Source organism: Biomphalaria glabrata, chromosome 9, assembly GCF_947242115.1.
Source record: "Biomphalaria glabrata chromosome 9, xgBioGlab47.1, whole genome shotgun sequence".
NCBI lineage: Eukaryota > Metazoa > Mollusca > Gastropoda > Planorbidae > Biomphalaria > Biomphalaria glabrata.
The window spans coordinates 13,745,022-13,759,626 of NC_074719.1; the positions used below are offsets into that span (position 1 = coordinate 13,745,022).

At 35.9% G+C, this 14,605-nt stretch overlaps 1 protein-coding gene across 6 annotated transcripts in view; it reads left to right on the plus strand.

Moving 5' to 3' along the window:
• The window catches only part of LOC106074645 (SH2 domain-containing protein 3C-like), a 76,653-nt gene that overhangs the window by 51,373 nt on the left and 10,675 nt on the right, over window positions 1–14,605 (plus strand). Inside the window, exons 1-2 of one of the 6 annotated variants that reach the window (XM_056041931.1) lie at window positions 8,767–8,984; window positions 11,005–11,298. The exons of 4 other annotated variants lie outside the window; for them this stretch is intronic. In XM_056041931.1, the coding sequence (XP_055897906.1) occupies window positions 11,246–11,298 (53 nt within the window). In that variant the 5' untranslated portion in view covers window positions 8,767–8,984; window positions 11,005–11,245. Of the gene's footprint in view, window positions 1–8,766; window positions 8,985–9,093; window positions 9,144–11,004; window positions 11,299–14,605 lie in introns of those variants that run through there. One more of the 6 variants, XM_056041933.1, reaches the window with a different exon arrangement.

Consider the following 14,605-nt stretch of genomic DNA (forward strand, 5'->3'; position numbering starts at 1 on the left):
CCCACAAACCATCATCTTCTCTATATGATGTCGAAGAGATTTTGTGGGTCTATTCTGAACTTTATCTTTAAATTTGAATGTTCGAAAGTTTTTCTAATTTTTTTTTATCAGGGTGACATTGTCTCAGTTGATTCTCAAGCGTAATTAATTTCATATCGTCATAAAAAGGCAATGGCATGTTTGATAAGGAAGGAATGAACAATTTTAAATAATCAACGCTATACAGTTTACATTTCTTTTTGCTAAACATTACTTACATGTAGACAAAATTAAGTTATTTAAATAATTATTGAAATTAAATACACAACAATTTTTCGTTTGAATAGCAGGATAAATATTTAAAGGATTAACTTATGCACACATTATATGTTAGTGTGAAGAATTAAATTAATATGTAAATATTAAAGTCACAACGTGCTTAAAATACTTAAATGAAATCTATTATCGTAGACCCCCGTGGACATCTCATAGACCCCCAATTTGTTTTTTCACTTTCGTAGACCCCTGGGGGTCTATATAGACCACTTTGGGAATCACTGGTCTAGAGGAAAAAAAAAGACTAAAAAAATATATTTTTTTTTTTGTAAAAGAATATGCATTTCGCAGTACAAAAAAATTTACCTTGATTGAAAGAGCTACAAGGCTCCCTGATGTGCAATTTCATGCAGTTTCATCTCTTGCTCTCTCACTCCCCTGACTCCCCTTCTCGCATCCACCATTCGAAACATGACATAATTACCTGGCCAAAGACATTTGGAGAAATCCGTCAAGACTTTTAAGAAGTTGCCAGGTGGACTCAACATCAAAAGTTTCCCCCCTTGTGACGACACGCCTCACTCCTGACTGGCTAATAGGGTGAGCCAAAAATAAGTTCTAGTTACTAAATCTGGGAATATCTTCTTTTTTTTTCTTCTTCTTGCAAACATTAATACTAAGAGGGTGCTAAATATACAATAAACATTGCAACTTCAAAATAAATAAAACTTTTTTCTATTTGAAACATATGTGAATTTAATAAAAAAGAACAACTTTTATTTCGCATTTTAAACTGAAGTAAAGATTTTAGTTCTGTTGTTTTCTGAAGACAAACTTGTAAGTTATTACAAGTTTGTGATAGTTTTGCAACAATAGAATGTCTGGTTAAGAAATAAACTTATAACAAAAGATTTATGATTTATATCCATACCTTCTTTCTCTCTCTCTTTCTATTATTTTATTAGTCAAAATAGAAAATAAAATCCCCAAAAGGTAATTCCAATTGGCATTTACCTTGTAGTGGCATGTTGATTTGGCCAGCTTTTGACCCTCACAATCATCAACTCGATCTGCTTAGACTAAAATCGAATGTACAAAATAAAAAAAAAATAAATGTAACATTACTGAAAGTATGCTGTATTGACTCAACATGACCAACTTATGTGTTGACTCAACATAGCCAACTTTTGTATTGACTCTACAAGGTCAACTTATGTATTGACTCAACATGACCAACTTATGTGTTGTTTCGACATGGCCAACTTACGTATTGACTTGACAAGGTCAACTTATGTATTGATTTGACATGGCCAACTTATGTATTGACTCGACATGGTCAACTTATGTATTGATTCGACATGGCCAACTTATGTATTGACTCGACATGGTCAACTTATGTATTGACTCGACATGGTCAACTTAGTTACAATGTCATGCACCAACAGAAAGATTTTTTGTCCTGCTGTGACTAAATCAGTTTCTTTTTCTTACGCTTCTATATAGGTCAGTGGATTGTTTTTTCATTCTAGCCTTCTAGCGAGTTTTTTTGTTTTTTTGTTTTTACTTTTTGACTTATCACCAACATCTTAGCAGTACTTCTAGGTATAATCTGTCATCTGGGGGTGAAGGGAGATAATTGTTTTACCAGCCTACACTTTACCTCCTGGCTTTTCATTGTTGACTTTTTGTAGAGAGAATTTATCGAGATCTATGTTTCATTTTTATTTTAAATGAATGACTATCTGTGTGCTGTAGAGTTTGAAGTGGATCTGTGCTAAATATTTTAATTAGTGACTATCTGTGTGCTGTAGAGTTTGAAGTGGATTTGTGCTAAATATTTTCATTGTGATTAAAATAACTTACCTCTTGGTCTAATACACTTAGAACAGAATAAAACCAAACAAAAAAAAATAGAGTGTGGTTCGATGTACAATATGAAATCGTTATCATTTTTATAGATTGATTAATGAAGAAGAAATGAATGAATGGGTGGATTCAAACCTTCTTTTCTTTCATAGACATAGCAATGAAAATTGTTGTTGCAAGTAATGTTGTTATTTGTTTAAATAATGCATACATACAGTTCTAAACTATTCCGCACGGACTATTATAAGCAACACTTCTTGATTTTTATCTTGGTCAATGTGCCAGCTGGGCGGTCTGACTCGATACAATGGAAATAGATGACCTTTTAAAGCCGGCATTCTATCTGACTAATTATCCATGAGTTCAGTGCTGGGTATCTCAGTAGAGACTGCAATTTCGCTGACAATGAGCTTATGCATGATTCATTCGTCACATATTCCATGCAAAGTTAGTCAGAATAGCTTAGTGTTCAGATATCACAAAGGTTTCAGGATAATAAAAAGAGTAACATCTTTTTAAGCGAAATAGGATAATTTGAATGCCTGGTACAAAGTAATGACTAAATGTTACGTGCTGTTAGTGTAAGAAATTAATTCTCTCTATTCCGGTAAAGCGCTTGACTTCCGAACCGGGGGTCCCGGGTCCAGGTTCGAATCCTGGTGAAGACTGGGATTTTTAATTTCGGGATCTTTGGACGCCTCTGAGTCCACCCAGCTCTAATGGGTACCTGACATTAGTTGGGGAAACGTAAAGGTGGTTGGTCGTTGTGCTGGCCACGTGACACCCTCGTTAACCGAAGGCCACAGAAACAGATGACCTTTACAACATCTGCCTTATAGACCGCAAGGGACTTTTTTTTTATTCCCTTACCAGAGGCGGCCTTGGCAATGTGCGGGGCCCTAGGAGATTGTCATATCAGAATCACTAATACGATGAGCCATCGGTAACAAATGGACCAAGGATTCTCATTATTGCAGTGCCCCCATAGGGCGTGGGGCCTGGGACCGCCTCTGCCGGTATGCTTCACCACTGAATTACCCTTCAAGCTTATAGCTTATAAACTATATAAGACGTGTAAAACTTTTAGTCAGGATGATGTCGCCCTCTTAAACTTCATCACATTGTTTTGTCTTCTGTATTGTGTATAAAATGTGAATGTAATCAATGTTACTGAATAAATAAATTTAAAAAGCAAAATTTTAAAAAATACTTTTTAAAAAAACTTATACGAGGAAAGGAACCACACATTTATAGCTCTCTCAATGGTATAAGAATTGTCTCCCTTTTTCTAGATAAAACCAAATTAATTAATTACCACTAATTAGTTAACTAGTTGGTTAATTTTTTTGATTAATATGTCTGTTATCATTCGACAATGGATATGTACAAAATTTCAACTTGATCCGAAATGGAAAATAGGAGAAATGGCGTGTACAAGATTTGTACCAGAAGGACTGACCGAGTGAGTTGATAGAAACTTTGTAATAATAAAAAGAAAAAGACTTGACCATTTATAAGGTCGTTACTGTAAATGTACGTAATACTAGAGAGTATAGAGCATTACAGAGACTTTGACATTCACCTCTGTTTCTCCATTTCTATCTTGACTCTTTTTTTTTCTACACTCCTTTTCTGTGTGCTCTCTTTTGTTCTCTCTTCCTTCTCTCTGCCCGCTCTCTCTCTCTCTCTCTCTCTCTCTCTCTCTCTCTGCACTAGCTCTACCGTAGCTTCACTCTTTGCTCTCGCTCTCCCTCTTACTCTCTTCTCATATTTCCAAAGTCTCAAGGTTTCACTGCTACAGGAGAATTTAAAAAATGTATTTAGATTATAATAATATAATAATAATAATTAGATCAAAAAAATATTTTTTTAAAATTAAGAGTGGCTGCCCCTCCAGACCTTGTAGTTGTGCTTTAATTCTGGAAACTGAAACTTATTACGCGCATACATGTCATGGATTGGGGGGGGGGGGGGGGGGTGGTGACGCCATGTTGTACTCGCGAGAGGAAAAAACAAAATTCCCACAAAAGTGAGAAAGGGGTGAAGTTTTTTTTTCTAAAAAGTGTTTGGGGCGGGGAGAGCTATAAAAGAGTGAAAATAAGATTTATTAATGGTGAGTGCACTTTCTACTGAGTGAGTAATCCGTCCCGTCTGTCGCCCGGAGAAAAATGTCTGTGATAGTTTGTATACTTCCATTGTCTGGACTTTGTTTCGCCTCCTTTTTTTTTTCTTCGGGGTGGCGCCAGACTTTTTAATTTCCCACTGCACCCATTCAGATACAAGAGAACTAGAATTGTTTGTACATTTTATTTTGTACTCTTCCTGTCAGAGTTGTGATTATGGTGTGGTTATGGTGTGATTATGTTTGTGCATAAATTGATGGTGGTAATATTTGTAGTGGGGGAGGGGGGGGGGGGGGAAAGCAGAATAGTTTAGCACATCATCAAAACTGTCAGAGAAAAATTGTTGAGGGAAAAACAAATATGTAGAAAGAACTAATACGGGTAAAGAACATCTATGTAGAGAGAACTGATACGGGTAAAGAACATCTATGTAGAGAGAACTGATACGGGTAAAGAACATCTATGTAGAGAGAACTGATACGGGTAAAGAACATCTATGTAGAGAGAACTGATACGAGTAAAGAACATCTATGTAGAGAGAACTGATACGGGTAAAGAACATCTATGTAGTAAGAACTGATACGGGTAAAGAACATCTATGTAGAGAGAACTGATACGGGTAAAGAACATCTATGTAGAGAGAACTGATACGGGTAAAGAACATCTATGTAGAGAGAACTGATACGGGTAAAGAACATCTATGTAGAGAGAACTGATACGGGTAAAGAACATCTATGTAGTAAGAACTGATACGGGTAAAGAACATCTATGTAGAGAGAACTGATACGGGTAAAGAACATCTATGTAGAGAGAACTGATACGGGTAAAGAACATCTATGTAGAGAGAACTGATACGGGTAAAGAACATCTATGTAGTAAGAACTGATACGGGTAAAGAACATCTAAGTAGAGAGAACTGATACGGGTAAAGAACATCTAAGTAGTAAGAACTGATACGGGTAAAGAACATCTAAGTAGAAAGAACTGATACGGGTAAAGAACATCTATGTAGAGAGAACTGATACGGGTAAAGAACATCTATGTAGAGAGAACTGATACGGGTAAAGAACATCTAAGTAGTAAGAACTGATACGGGTAAAGAACATCTAAGTAGAAAGAACTGCTACGGGTAAAGAACATCTATGTAGAGAGAACTGATACGGGTAAAGAACATCTATGTAGAGAGAACTGGTACGAGTAAAGAACATCTAAGTAGTAAGAACTGATACGAGTAAAGAACATCTAAGTAGTAAGAACTGATACGGGTAAAGAACATCTATGTAGAGAGAACTGATACGGGTAAAGAACATCTATGTAGAAAAAAAAACCTAAATGGAAAACAACATATTTGAACATAAACTTAAGTGTAAAAATAATAAAACTGAGGCAAGGATATTTCTGTCAGATTTATGTACCTCTAGTTAGGTTGGGGACTAGGGCAGATCAAGCTTCCTTACCATTATATGTCTGCAAGTTACCTGTCGTCTGCTTCAAATGTACCTAACAACATTAAGATGCCATCATTGGCTGAGGTACTCAAAGATCAGTGTAATGTATAAATAACATTCACTTGGTGTCAGAAGATGTTCGCCGCCAGATAGATTGAATACATATTGACAGGAATTGTTGCCAAGCCATCTTGGTCAATCCTACATTGAGCACAACGTGGCCATTTGATGTGTTCATTTGATTTTATATATAAAATTAATATATATATATTCATCCTTTTCTAACCTTTACTCATACGTATATTTTTATCACATATAGTATTAATAGGCAAGATTATTACGACTTTCGGACTTTAAACATTCTCCCCAAAAGAATTTTTACACTATATCTGTCTGTCTGGTAAAAAGCTCGTACACATTATTTTCCGACACCCAAACTCGGATCGATCTTAAATATCGCACAACTATTTCTTTAGCCTGACAACACAAGAATAAAAACAAAATTTTACAACTTAGTTAATTATCTATTGGTAATTAATTGATTTGTTTGGTATCTCGAACAAGGGGAAGAAATTGTAACTGAAGTGGTGGTATAAGCTGAATTGGTCCCCTTTATAGGTCGCCGCTTTAAAGTAAGTTTGAAACAAACAATAGATAACTATACAATCTTCTATTTTTCAAATCACCCCACTAGTAGAGTGTTTAGTATGTCGGCTTGAGGAGGCGTGAGCCATGAGTTCGAATTCCAGATATCCCTTCCCCCCCCCCTCCCATTTTCCCAACTGGACCAGACAAGTGATAGGATCATTGCGTATTGAGAAAGCTAAAAGCACGAAAAAGCGCTAAATAAAAACATTTGGTAAAATATTTCTAATCGCACAGATTTATTGTTGTTGGTCTAGATCTGTTACAAATTTAATGACATGACTAATTTATATAATTACACTTCGTATAAGCTTTTTTTTTTAATTATTTTTTTATGTTTTTCTTGTTAGACATTAGTTTAAAAATATTAGTTGACAATAACATCATTAAGTTTTCCTGGCATAATTTGGTTTGACTTTTTGCATCATTTTTAGAGTAACATTGCTTAGATGTTTTACTGTTATGCGCAGGCCTACGTGTGTTAGTGTGTGCATTGGATGTGGCAAAATATGTAGATCTCAGCTCGGACTACTGTTAAACTCGTAGGCATAGAGGAGAACAAAAATGAGATTTATGTTGTAGATTTCTAGTTTCACGTAGACTTACATAACAGTTTTCGTGACTCCAGCTTGAGTTAATGGAAAGTAGGCTCTATAATAGAATATCAAGTAAGAAAATGTGTTTAGGCCTGTTATAAATAATGGCTAATGACATTTTTGGTTTGAAAATTAGAAAGCCGTATGGCTTATACTGGTTGAGACTCCATGACCTTTGTTTCAGGTCACCTTGGGAATACGTCTGCTAATTTCATTCTAAAAACAAGTTCACCACTAAATTCAAACACCTTCGTTTTTTTTGTTTGCCTGCCATTTTATGCACATCCTATTGAGTCGGTCCTCGTCCTTGTGGGTTTTACTTTGCTATTCATCCGGCGTCTTGCATACGTTGTCTCTGTTACTCCAAAGTCACACGTTGACTTTTGCTTTGATAAATAACTTTCTTCCTACTTTATGCAGTAGTTAAATATAACTTTTTTTTAAATTAGAGAAAGTTTTATTTTTATAAATTGATATGTGGTCATTTGAACTAGTAGACCTATCGCAAACTTTCTGTAAAAAAAAAAATCTCACCATCGACTTAGATTAGCACGTGTGCTAGTATTATCCATTATTATCTCGCTGCACGGAGCGCCACCTATCTCCCTCCGCCCCAGACTATTTCTTTGCTTTTAGTGTTTGACTCACTCTCGTTTGGAGATCCACGCCCCAACCATTGTGTTTAATTAGCTAAGCTAACCTGCAAACTCTGCAGCGTGACGTGAGGTCAAGCTCGCATACCAATGAGCACACATATCAACCAACATTCACACACACACACACATGATTTGTAAGGTTCATTTGTGAGGTAGGAGATCGATAGTGTGAGGCAGGGGTCGGGATCCCAAAACAGAAAAGGGAACTTTCTTAAAACTTTGTCCAACAGCCCCCCCCCTCGCTCCTCCCCCCCCCCCTTTTACTGTGCTGATTTCTCAGACCACACGTACTGACGAGTTGATATAAAGGATGGACGCCCTAGCGCAAGCGCCCCCACGTGTCTTTGATTTGAAAGACAATTGTTATCTCTTGAAGACGGAAACAGCTAACCCTTGTTTATAAACACCAGACGTCGTGACATGCATTCTGGGATGGGGATATTAGTGGAAACCCTAATATTGACTACAGGTTTACATTCAGGGTTAGACAAGAGAAGAAAGAAAAAACTTTTTTTGTAATTTGGTCAAACTGTTTGAAGATGTTTATTCTTCAGTTATCGAACTTAGTATATCTTTAAAATTACATGAGCACCTTCATAACAGAGTATTACTTCATATACTCTGCAATGTGCATTGATGTTTAGGAGAGACTGTACTCTATCAGCTAGGTGAAAACATGTTCCTGCAGGGGGAACTGTGGCAAAGTTTACCTCTCCAGAACTGTGGCAAAGTTTACCTCTCCAGAACTGTGGCAAAGTTTACCTCTCCAGAACAGTGGCTTGTTTAAGCACAACAGATTCTGTCCGGACTTAAGTCAAGGAAATAAACAGCAGTGAAGCATTTGGGCTCATCTATTGCAGGGTTGTCTACCGAGACAGGAGAAGCCATATGGAGAGAGAGAGAGAAAGAGAGAGAGAGAGCAGGGGGGGGGATAAGCCAAATGATTGAAATCAGTTGGTAACACCATGTTCTAATCTTTGTGCCAGCCTTACTATACCTTCGCCAATCTTTGTGTCAGTCACACAAAACACATGCACTCTACATCACCTGCTGTATACACACACACACACACACGCAATAACTCAAACACGCACACACACACACAGACACACACACACACTGCGGTGTCACCCTCTGCTCATTGCACACACACATAAAAAAAAAAGTATGGACCGGTACAATAGCAAAAGGGGGATGACATATTACATGAGCACAGGTTGACATTTTGTCAGTTCTCACAGCCTGACATCTAGCGTGGCTTCCTGGAACCTCGCGACAAGGGAGATTCGTTTCTTGTTTCTACTCAATCTTGGCAGACAAAATGTTTCGTTCTTTGGATGTCACACGTTTTATTTCTACACATGCTTCGTTTCGGGATTTAGATCAACACGAAATGTGAATTGGATGTTTATAAAATTGTGAAAGAGTTCGATCCATAGACTTATAATATAGGGGCCTATATTAAGACTGAACATGGAGATCTTTAAAACAAAAAATGTGACTTTTTTTTTTATAGTTGAAACAAGGCGTTGTTTTGTAAAGTAGTTATAAGAAGTAGGCTTAAGTTTTTTTTCAACCCTAACCTATGTAACCTATAATGTACTCTCGTCTCATAATTATTAGGCCTATTTTGCAATTTTTAGATACATAATCTAGAAAGATCTAGGTAATCATTTTATTTAAATGTACATAAGATAATTAAAATCAACAGACATGAATTATTTCGATCTATGATTTTTGAAACATTATCTCAATGGAAATTAACAGGAAATGACTTTCTTTCATATATTTGCGTGAATATATAGTTCTGTTATTAATAGCCCATTCTAAAGAAAATCCGAGAAATGATTTTGCATTATTTCAAAACTTTGAAAACTAAAGATCATTACTTTTCTATGACAGAAAAGATTGATTTGGGGCGACTTCCCTTAGAACTTGAAAAAGAGTTACGTACATACATATATATATATATATGTATAGGTCTGTGAATCGATCAGTCGCGTATAAGAATTTGTTTCCTGTTTCCAGTCTAGATTTAATATAAAGGTCTATGGTTTGATCATAGACGTATATATATTATATAGGTCTGTTAGTTCGCTTGGAAAAAAATTAATTCGCGCAGTTTAAATTCTAGTCTTTGAATTATTTAAAATATGATGTAATGATTTACGTCTAGTCTAAAGAGGGAATGTTTCATTTTAATGATTCGCACAGATTGAGACATTTTGTCTCCCCCCGTCCCCCGGGACATGGAGAACATAGCATAGCTGAGTTAGGTACGCATAACTGTAACAGTATAAAATGTCTATGTATGTCATCATCATCTTTCCTTTACGTTCCTAGTGGAACATAATGCCTCAGTAAAAACACGCCACTCTCCGCGGTCTCTTGCTAGTTTTTAAACGACTTCCCAGCTCTTTCCTGTCCTCTGGAGTTGTGTATGCACTAGTATCTTAGATATGGTCTACATTGTACGCTATTAGATTGCCTGATGAATTTCAAATTTAAAAAAAAAAAGGGGCGGGGGGAGGGGACAAGTCTTCACGTCGCCAGTCTAGCAGTTTGGTTGTAGATTAAAAGGAAAGATGGTGGCCGCAACATCCTCACAACATCTTCTCAACATCTCCATTCAATCAAATTCCTGCTGTGCAGTAAATTGACGTTGCGCGCGGAGCCACGGATTCTAAGTGCACGTCGGTTTGTTGCTGTACATACAGCGCAACGTCTCTGAACATGTTATTAGACCTTACTTTGATCAATTGGAATCTTTACTTTCTTCAAACTGCTGACTCTGCAATAATTTAACTCTTTTTAAAAAAAATCAGTAAAGTTCCAGTATTAGATCGAAAAACAAGATTTATATTTCATCTATTTATAGCTATATATCAACAGGCGTTTGAAATAGGGAACATAGAAATAATGTACTGTTGTTAATTGGAAACGGTATTAACGGTTCTATTAGTGTCTTAGTTCATTATAGTGGAGATTTTCATTCATGGAGGCAAATACTTTAAAAGTAAGCTTTTTGGTGTATCCGGTGACCCTGTTTACAGAAGCCGGAAGTACGCCCTTTAATAAGCGAAGTATTTTAGTAAACTTTATAACAGGGATCTTTCAATATGGCGTCTTTTTACTCTTTTCTTAAGCTTCCATTATATCGCCCCCAAATTTTTTCATATCGCTTTATTTTTTTCTCTATAACTGAATTTTTATTGCATTAAAACGTAAACTGAATCTTAAAATGGAAGTGTAAATAAGAGCAGAATACTCTGATTAACTATAAGTGTGAAAATTATTAGTAGACGAGTTAAGTTTCTTTAACGTGAATTAAATTGAGTGAATAAATATTTTGATACGAATGTTAGTGAAAATAGTTAACGATACATCACATTTGGTCTATTTCAAAAAACTTTAGTTTCAAGCAATATGACATGAATTTATCAACCTACTTAACAGCCAAGTTATGCTGGTACTAATATTAGTACCAGCTAGGTAATATAAAAGACAAAATGTCCAAATACAAACATTTTATAGTGGAGATTGGCAGGAGAACATAACCCACGAGTCGTCTGGATCGCTAGACACAAGGGAAGTAATCTTCCCACCGGCGACTTTTGAAGTGGTAGAGAAGTACTAGAGAGCAACAATTGTGGAAAATGATCACAGTGGGGTCCAAGTTCGATACGTTTCCCTACAGGGATCTACTCAGGTGGGTTACTTCAAGGAAGCATGTGTGAGTTTTAGTTTGACTAGACTATTAGGTATCTGAGAACACAGTTACACGAGGGGGGGGGGGACAGAAAACATTCGGAAGAGGGGAGAAAGAAAACGAATGTTTCAAGATGGTAAAGTGTTTGGAGAACAAAATAGGGGGAGGGGGGTAATGCAATCTAAAATTTAAAACTCACTATTAGACAGACTGAACATATTTGGCTCATCTCTTCAAAAGCACCAAATGTTTATTTAGCAAATGACTCAACTTTAAAGTTTGCATAGAAAGTCTATCTCGATGGATTGTAATGGTCTATGGAGTCATTGACAGATTTATTGAACTTCTAGCACACTACACTCTACCTCCCTATAGTGCACATCATATATGGGCCATCCATTACAGGTTATATATCTTCCTATACAACACATGGAGCCATAGAACAATTCATATGGTACATAATTAGAGGGGCTTTCTTTCATCGTAATTCTTTGCGTTCTGCAGCCTTCAAGACATATCACTAACCAAACCATTGATTGGATAACATAAAGGAATGAACAGGCCACTCTATTGAAATAGTGCCAGGTTTAGAACAGCTGCTGACCGGGAAAAGTGGAAGGATTTGGTTACGCGAATAGTCACAGCACCCTTAGTTCGAAAGTCAAGGGGCAGATTTTCTCGTGTTGACAGAATGTTGGGTTGGATACGTTTGGATTTTGTTAAACATGTCATAATGACTACATGGTGTTAAACGTGTCATAATGACTCCATGGTGTTAAACATGTCATAATGACTACATGGTGTTAAACGTGTCATAATGACTCCATGGTGTTAAACATGTCATAATGACTCCATGGTGTTAAACATATCATAATGGCTCCATGGTGTTAAACATGTCATAATGGCTCCATGGTGTTAAACATGTCATAATGACTCCATGGTGTTAAACATATCATAATGGCTCCATGGTGTTAAACATATCATAATGGCTCCATGGTGTTAAACATATCATAATGACTCCATGATGTTAAACATATCATAATGACTCCATGGTGTTAAACATATTATAATGACTCCATGGTATTAAACATATCATAATGACTCCATGGTGTTAATCATATCATAATGACTCCATTGTGTTAAACATATCATAATGACTCCATGATGTTAAACATATCATAATGACTCCATGGTATTAAACATATCATAATGGCTCCATGGTGTTAAACATGTCATAATGGCTCCATGGTGTTAAACATGTCATAATGACTCCATGGTGTTAAACATATCATAATGGCTCCATGGTGTTAAACATATCATAATGGCTCCATGGTGTTAAACATGTCATAATGGCTCCATGGTGTTAAACATGTCATAATGGCTCCATGGTGTTAAACATATCATAATGGCTCCATGGTGTTAAACATATCATAATGACTCCATGATGTTAAACATATCATAATGACTCCATGGTGTTAAACATGTCATAATGGCTCCATGGTGTTAAACATGTCATAATGACTCCATGGTGTTAAACATATCATAATGGCTCCATGGTGTTAAACATATCATAATGGCTCCATGGTGTTAAACATGTCATAATGGCTCCATGGTGTTAAACATGTCATAATGACTCCATGGTGTTAAACATATCATAATGGCTCCATGGTGTTAAACATATCATAATGGCTCCATGGTGTTAAACATATCATAATGACTCCATGATGTTAAACATATCATAATGACTCCATGGTGTTAAACATATCATAATGACTCCATGGTATTAAACATATCATAATGACTCCATGGTGTTAATCATATCATAATGACTCCATTGTGTTAAACATATCATAATGACTCCATGATGTTAAACATATCATAATGACTCCATGATGTTAAACATATCATAATGGCTCCATGGTGTTAAACATGTCATAATGGCTCCATGGTGTTAAACATGTCATAATGACTCCATGGTGTTAAACATATCATAATGGCTCCATGGTGTTAAACATATCATAATGGCTCCATGGTGTTAAACATATCATAATGACTCCATGATGTTAAACATATCATAATGACTCCATGGTGTTAAACATATCATAATGACTCCATGGTATTAAACATATCATAATGACTCCATGGTGTTAATCATATCATAATGACTCCATTATGTTAAACATATCATAATGACTCCATGATGTTAAACATATAATGACTCCATGCTGTTAAACATATCATTATGACTCCATGATGTTAAACATATCATTATGACTCCATGGTGTTAAACATATCATAATGACTCCATGGTGTTAAAAATATCATAATGACTCCATGGTGTTAAACATATCATAATGACTCCATGATGTTAAACATACCATAATGACTCCATGGTGTTAAAAATATCATAATGACTCCATGGTGTTAAACATATCATAATGACTTCATGATTTTAACTTGATGGTTATTTTGAGAACATTTGACATTATTTTTTTTTATGTATCAACACTTGCATCACTAAGAGACTTTATTTTAATCTTATTTTTTGTATCTTTTTAAATTCTTTCTGCAATGATCATTTCCCTATCTCTTAATAGTCTGACTTTACTTCATTGCGCCGGGGCCTACGACCAAATGGGCCGAAACGGGCTCTTGCAAGGGGAAATAAAGTATGATTTAAGAATTTCAATGTCTAATGATTATACCTACATCATGGTAAATTGATTGTTCTAAAATAGTTTTATTGATTGAAAGAGTCGTCTATTTGTAGGCCACGTTTGAATTATGCAGATGTGTATGTCATAGGTCATAATGTATATTAAAGTTCGGTGTGTCATGACTACCATCTGATGCACTTTCTTCTCATAATATTAGTTCATGTATCTTTACCTGTAAATACATACCGTATTTGTGGCATTTGTGCTTTGTGGCAAAACACATAGAATGTGTGAAATTGTTCTCGGAAACAGCTCAAGATCACAACTGACTTTCTAGTGAGTAAGGTTAACTCTTTCTCTCCTAACTGACGATACCAACGTTGATTCCACCAGAATGTGGTAAATAATTACGGAGAGAAAGAGTTAAACAACGATCTGAACAAATGTGCTTCAAAAACTTTTGTCCCCTCTAAACATTCAGTCACGACAACCTGCGCTCTGACTGTTTAATGAAAAATACCTTCAACTCTTAAAAGAAATTGTTACCCAACTTCAAAGACTTGAAAAAAGCTTTTGAGCGGGTTTGGCATAATGGCCGGTGGCAAATGATGGCAAATTTAACAGATAAAAACATAATTGGTGTTATCAAA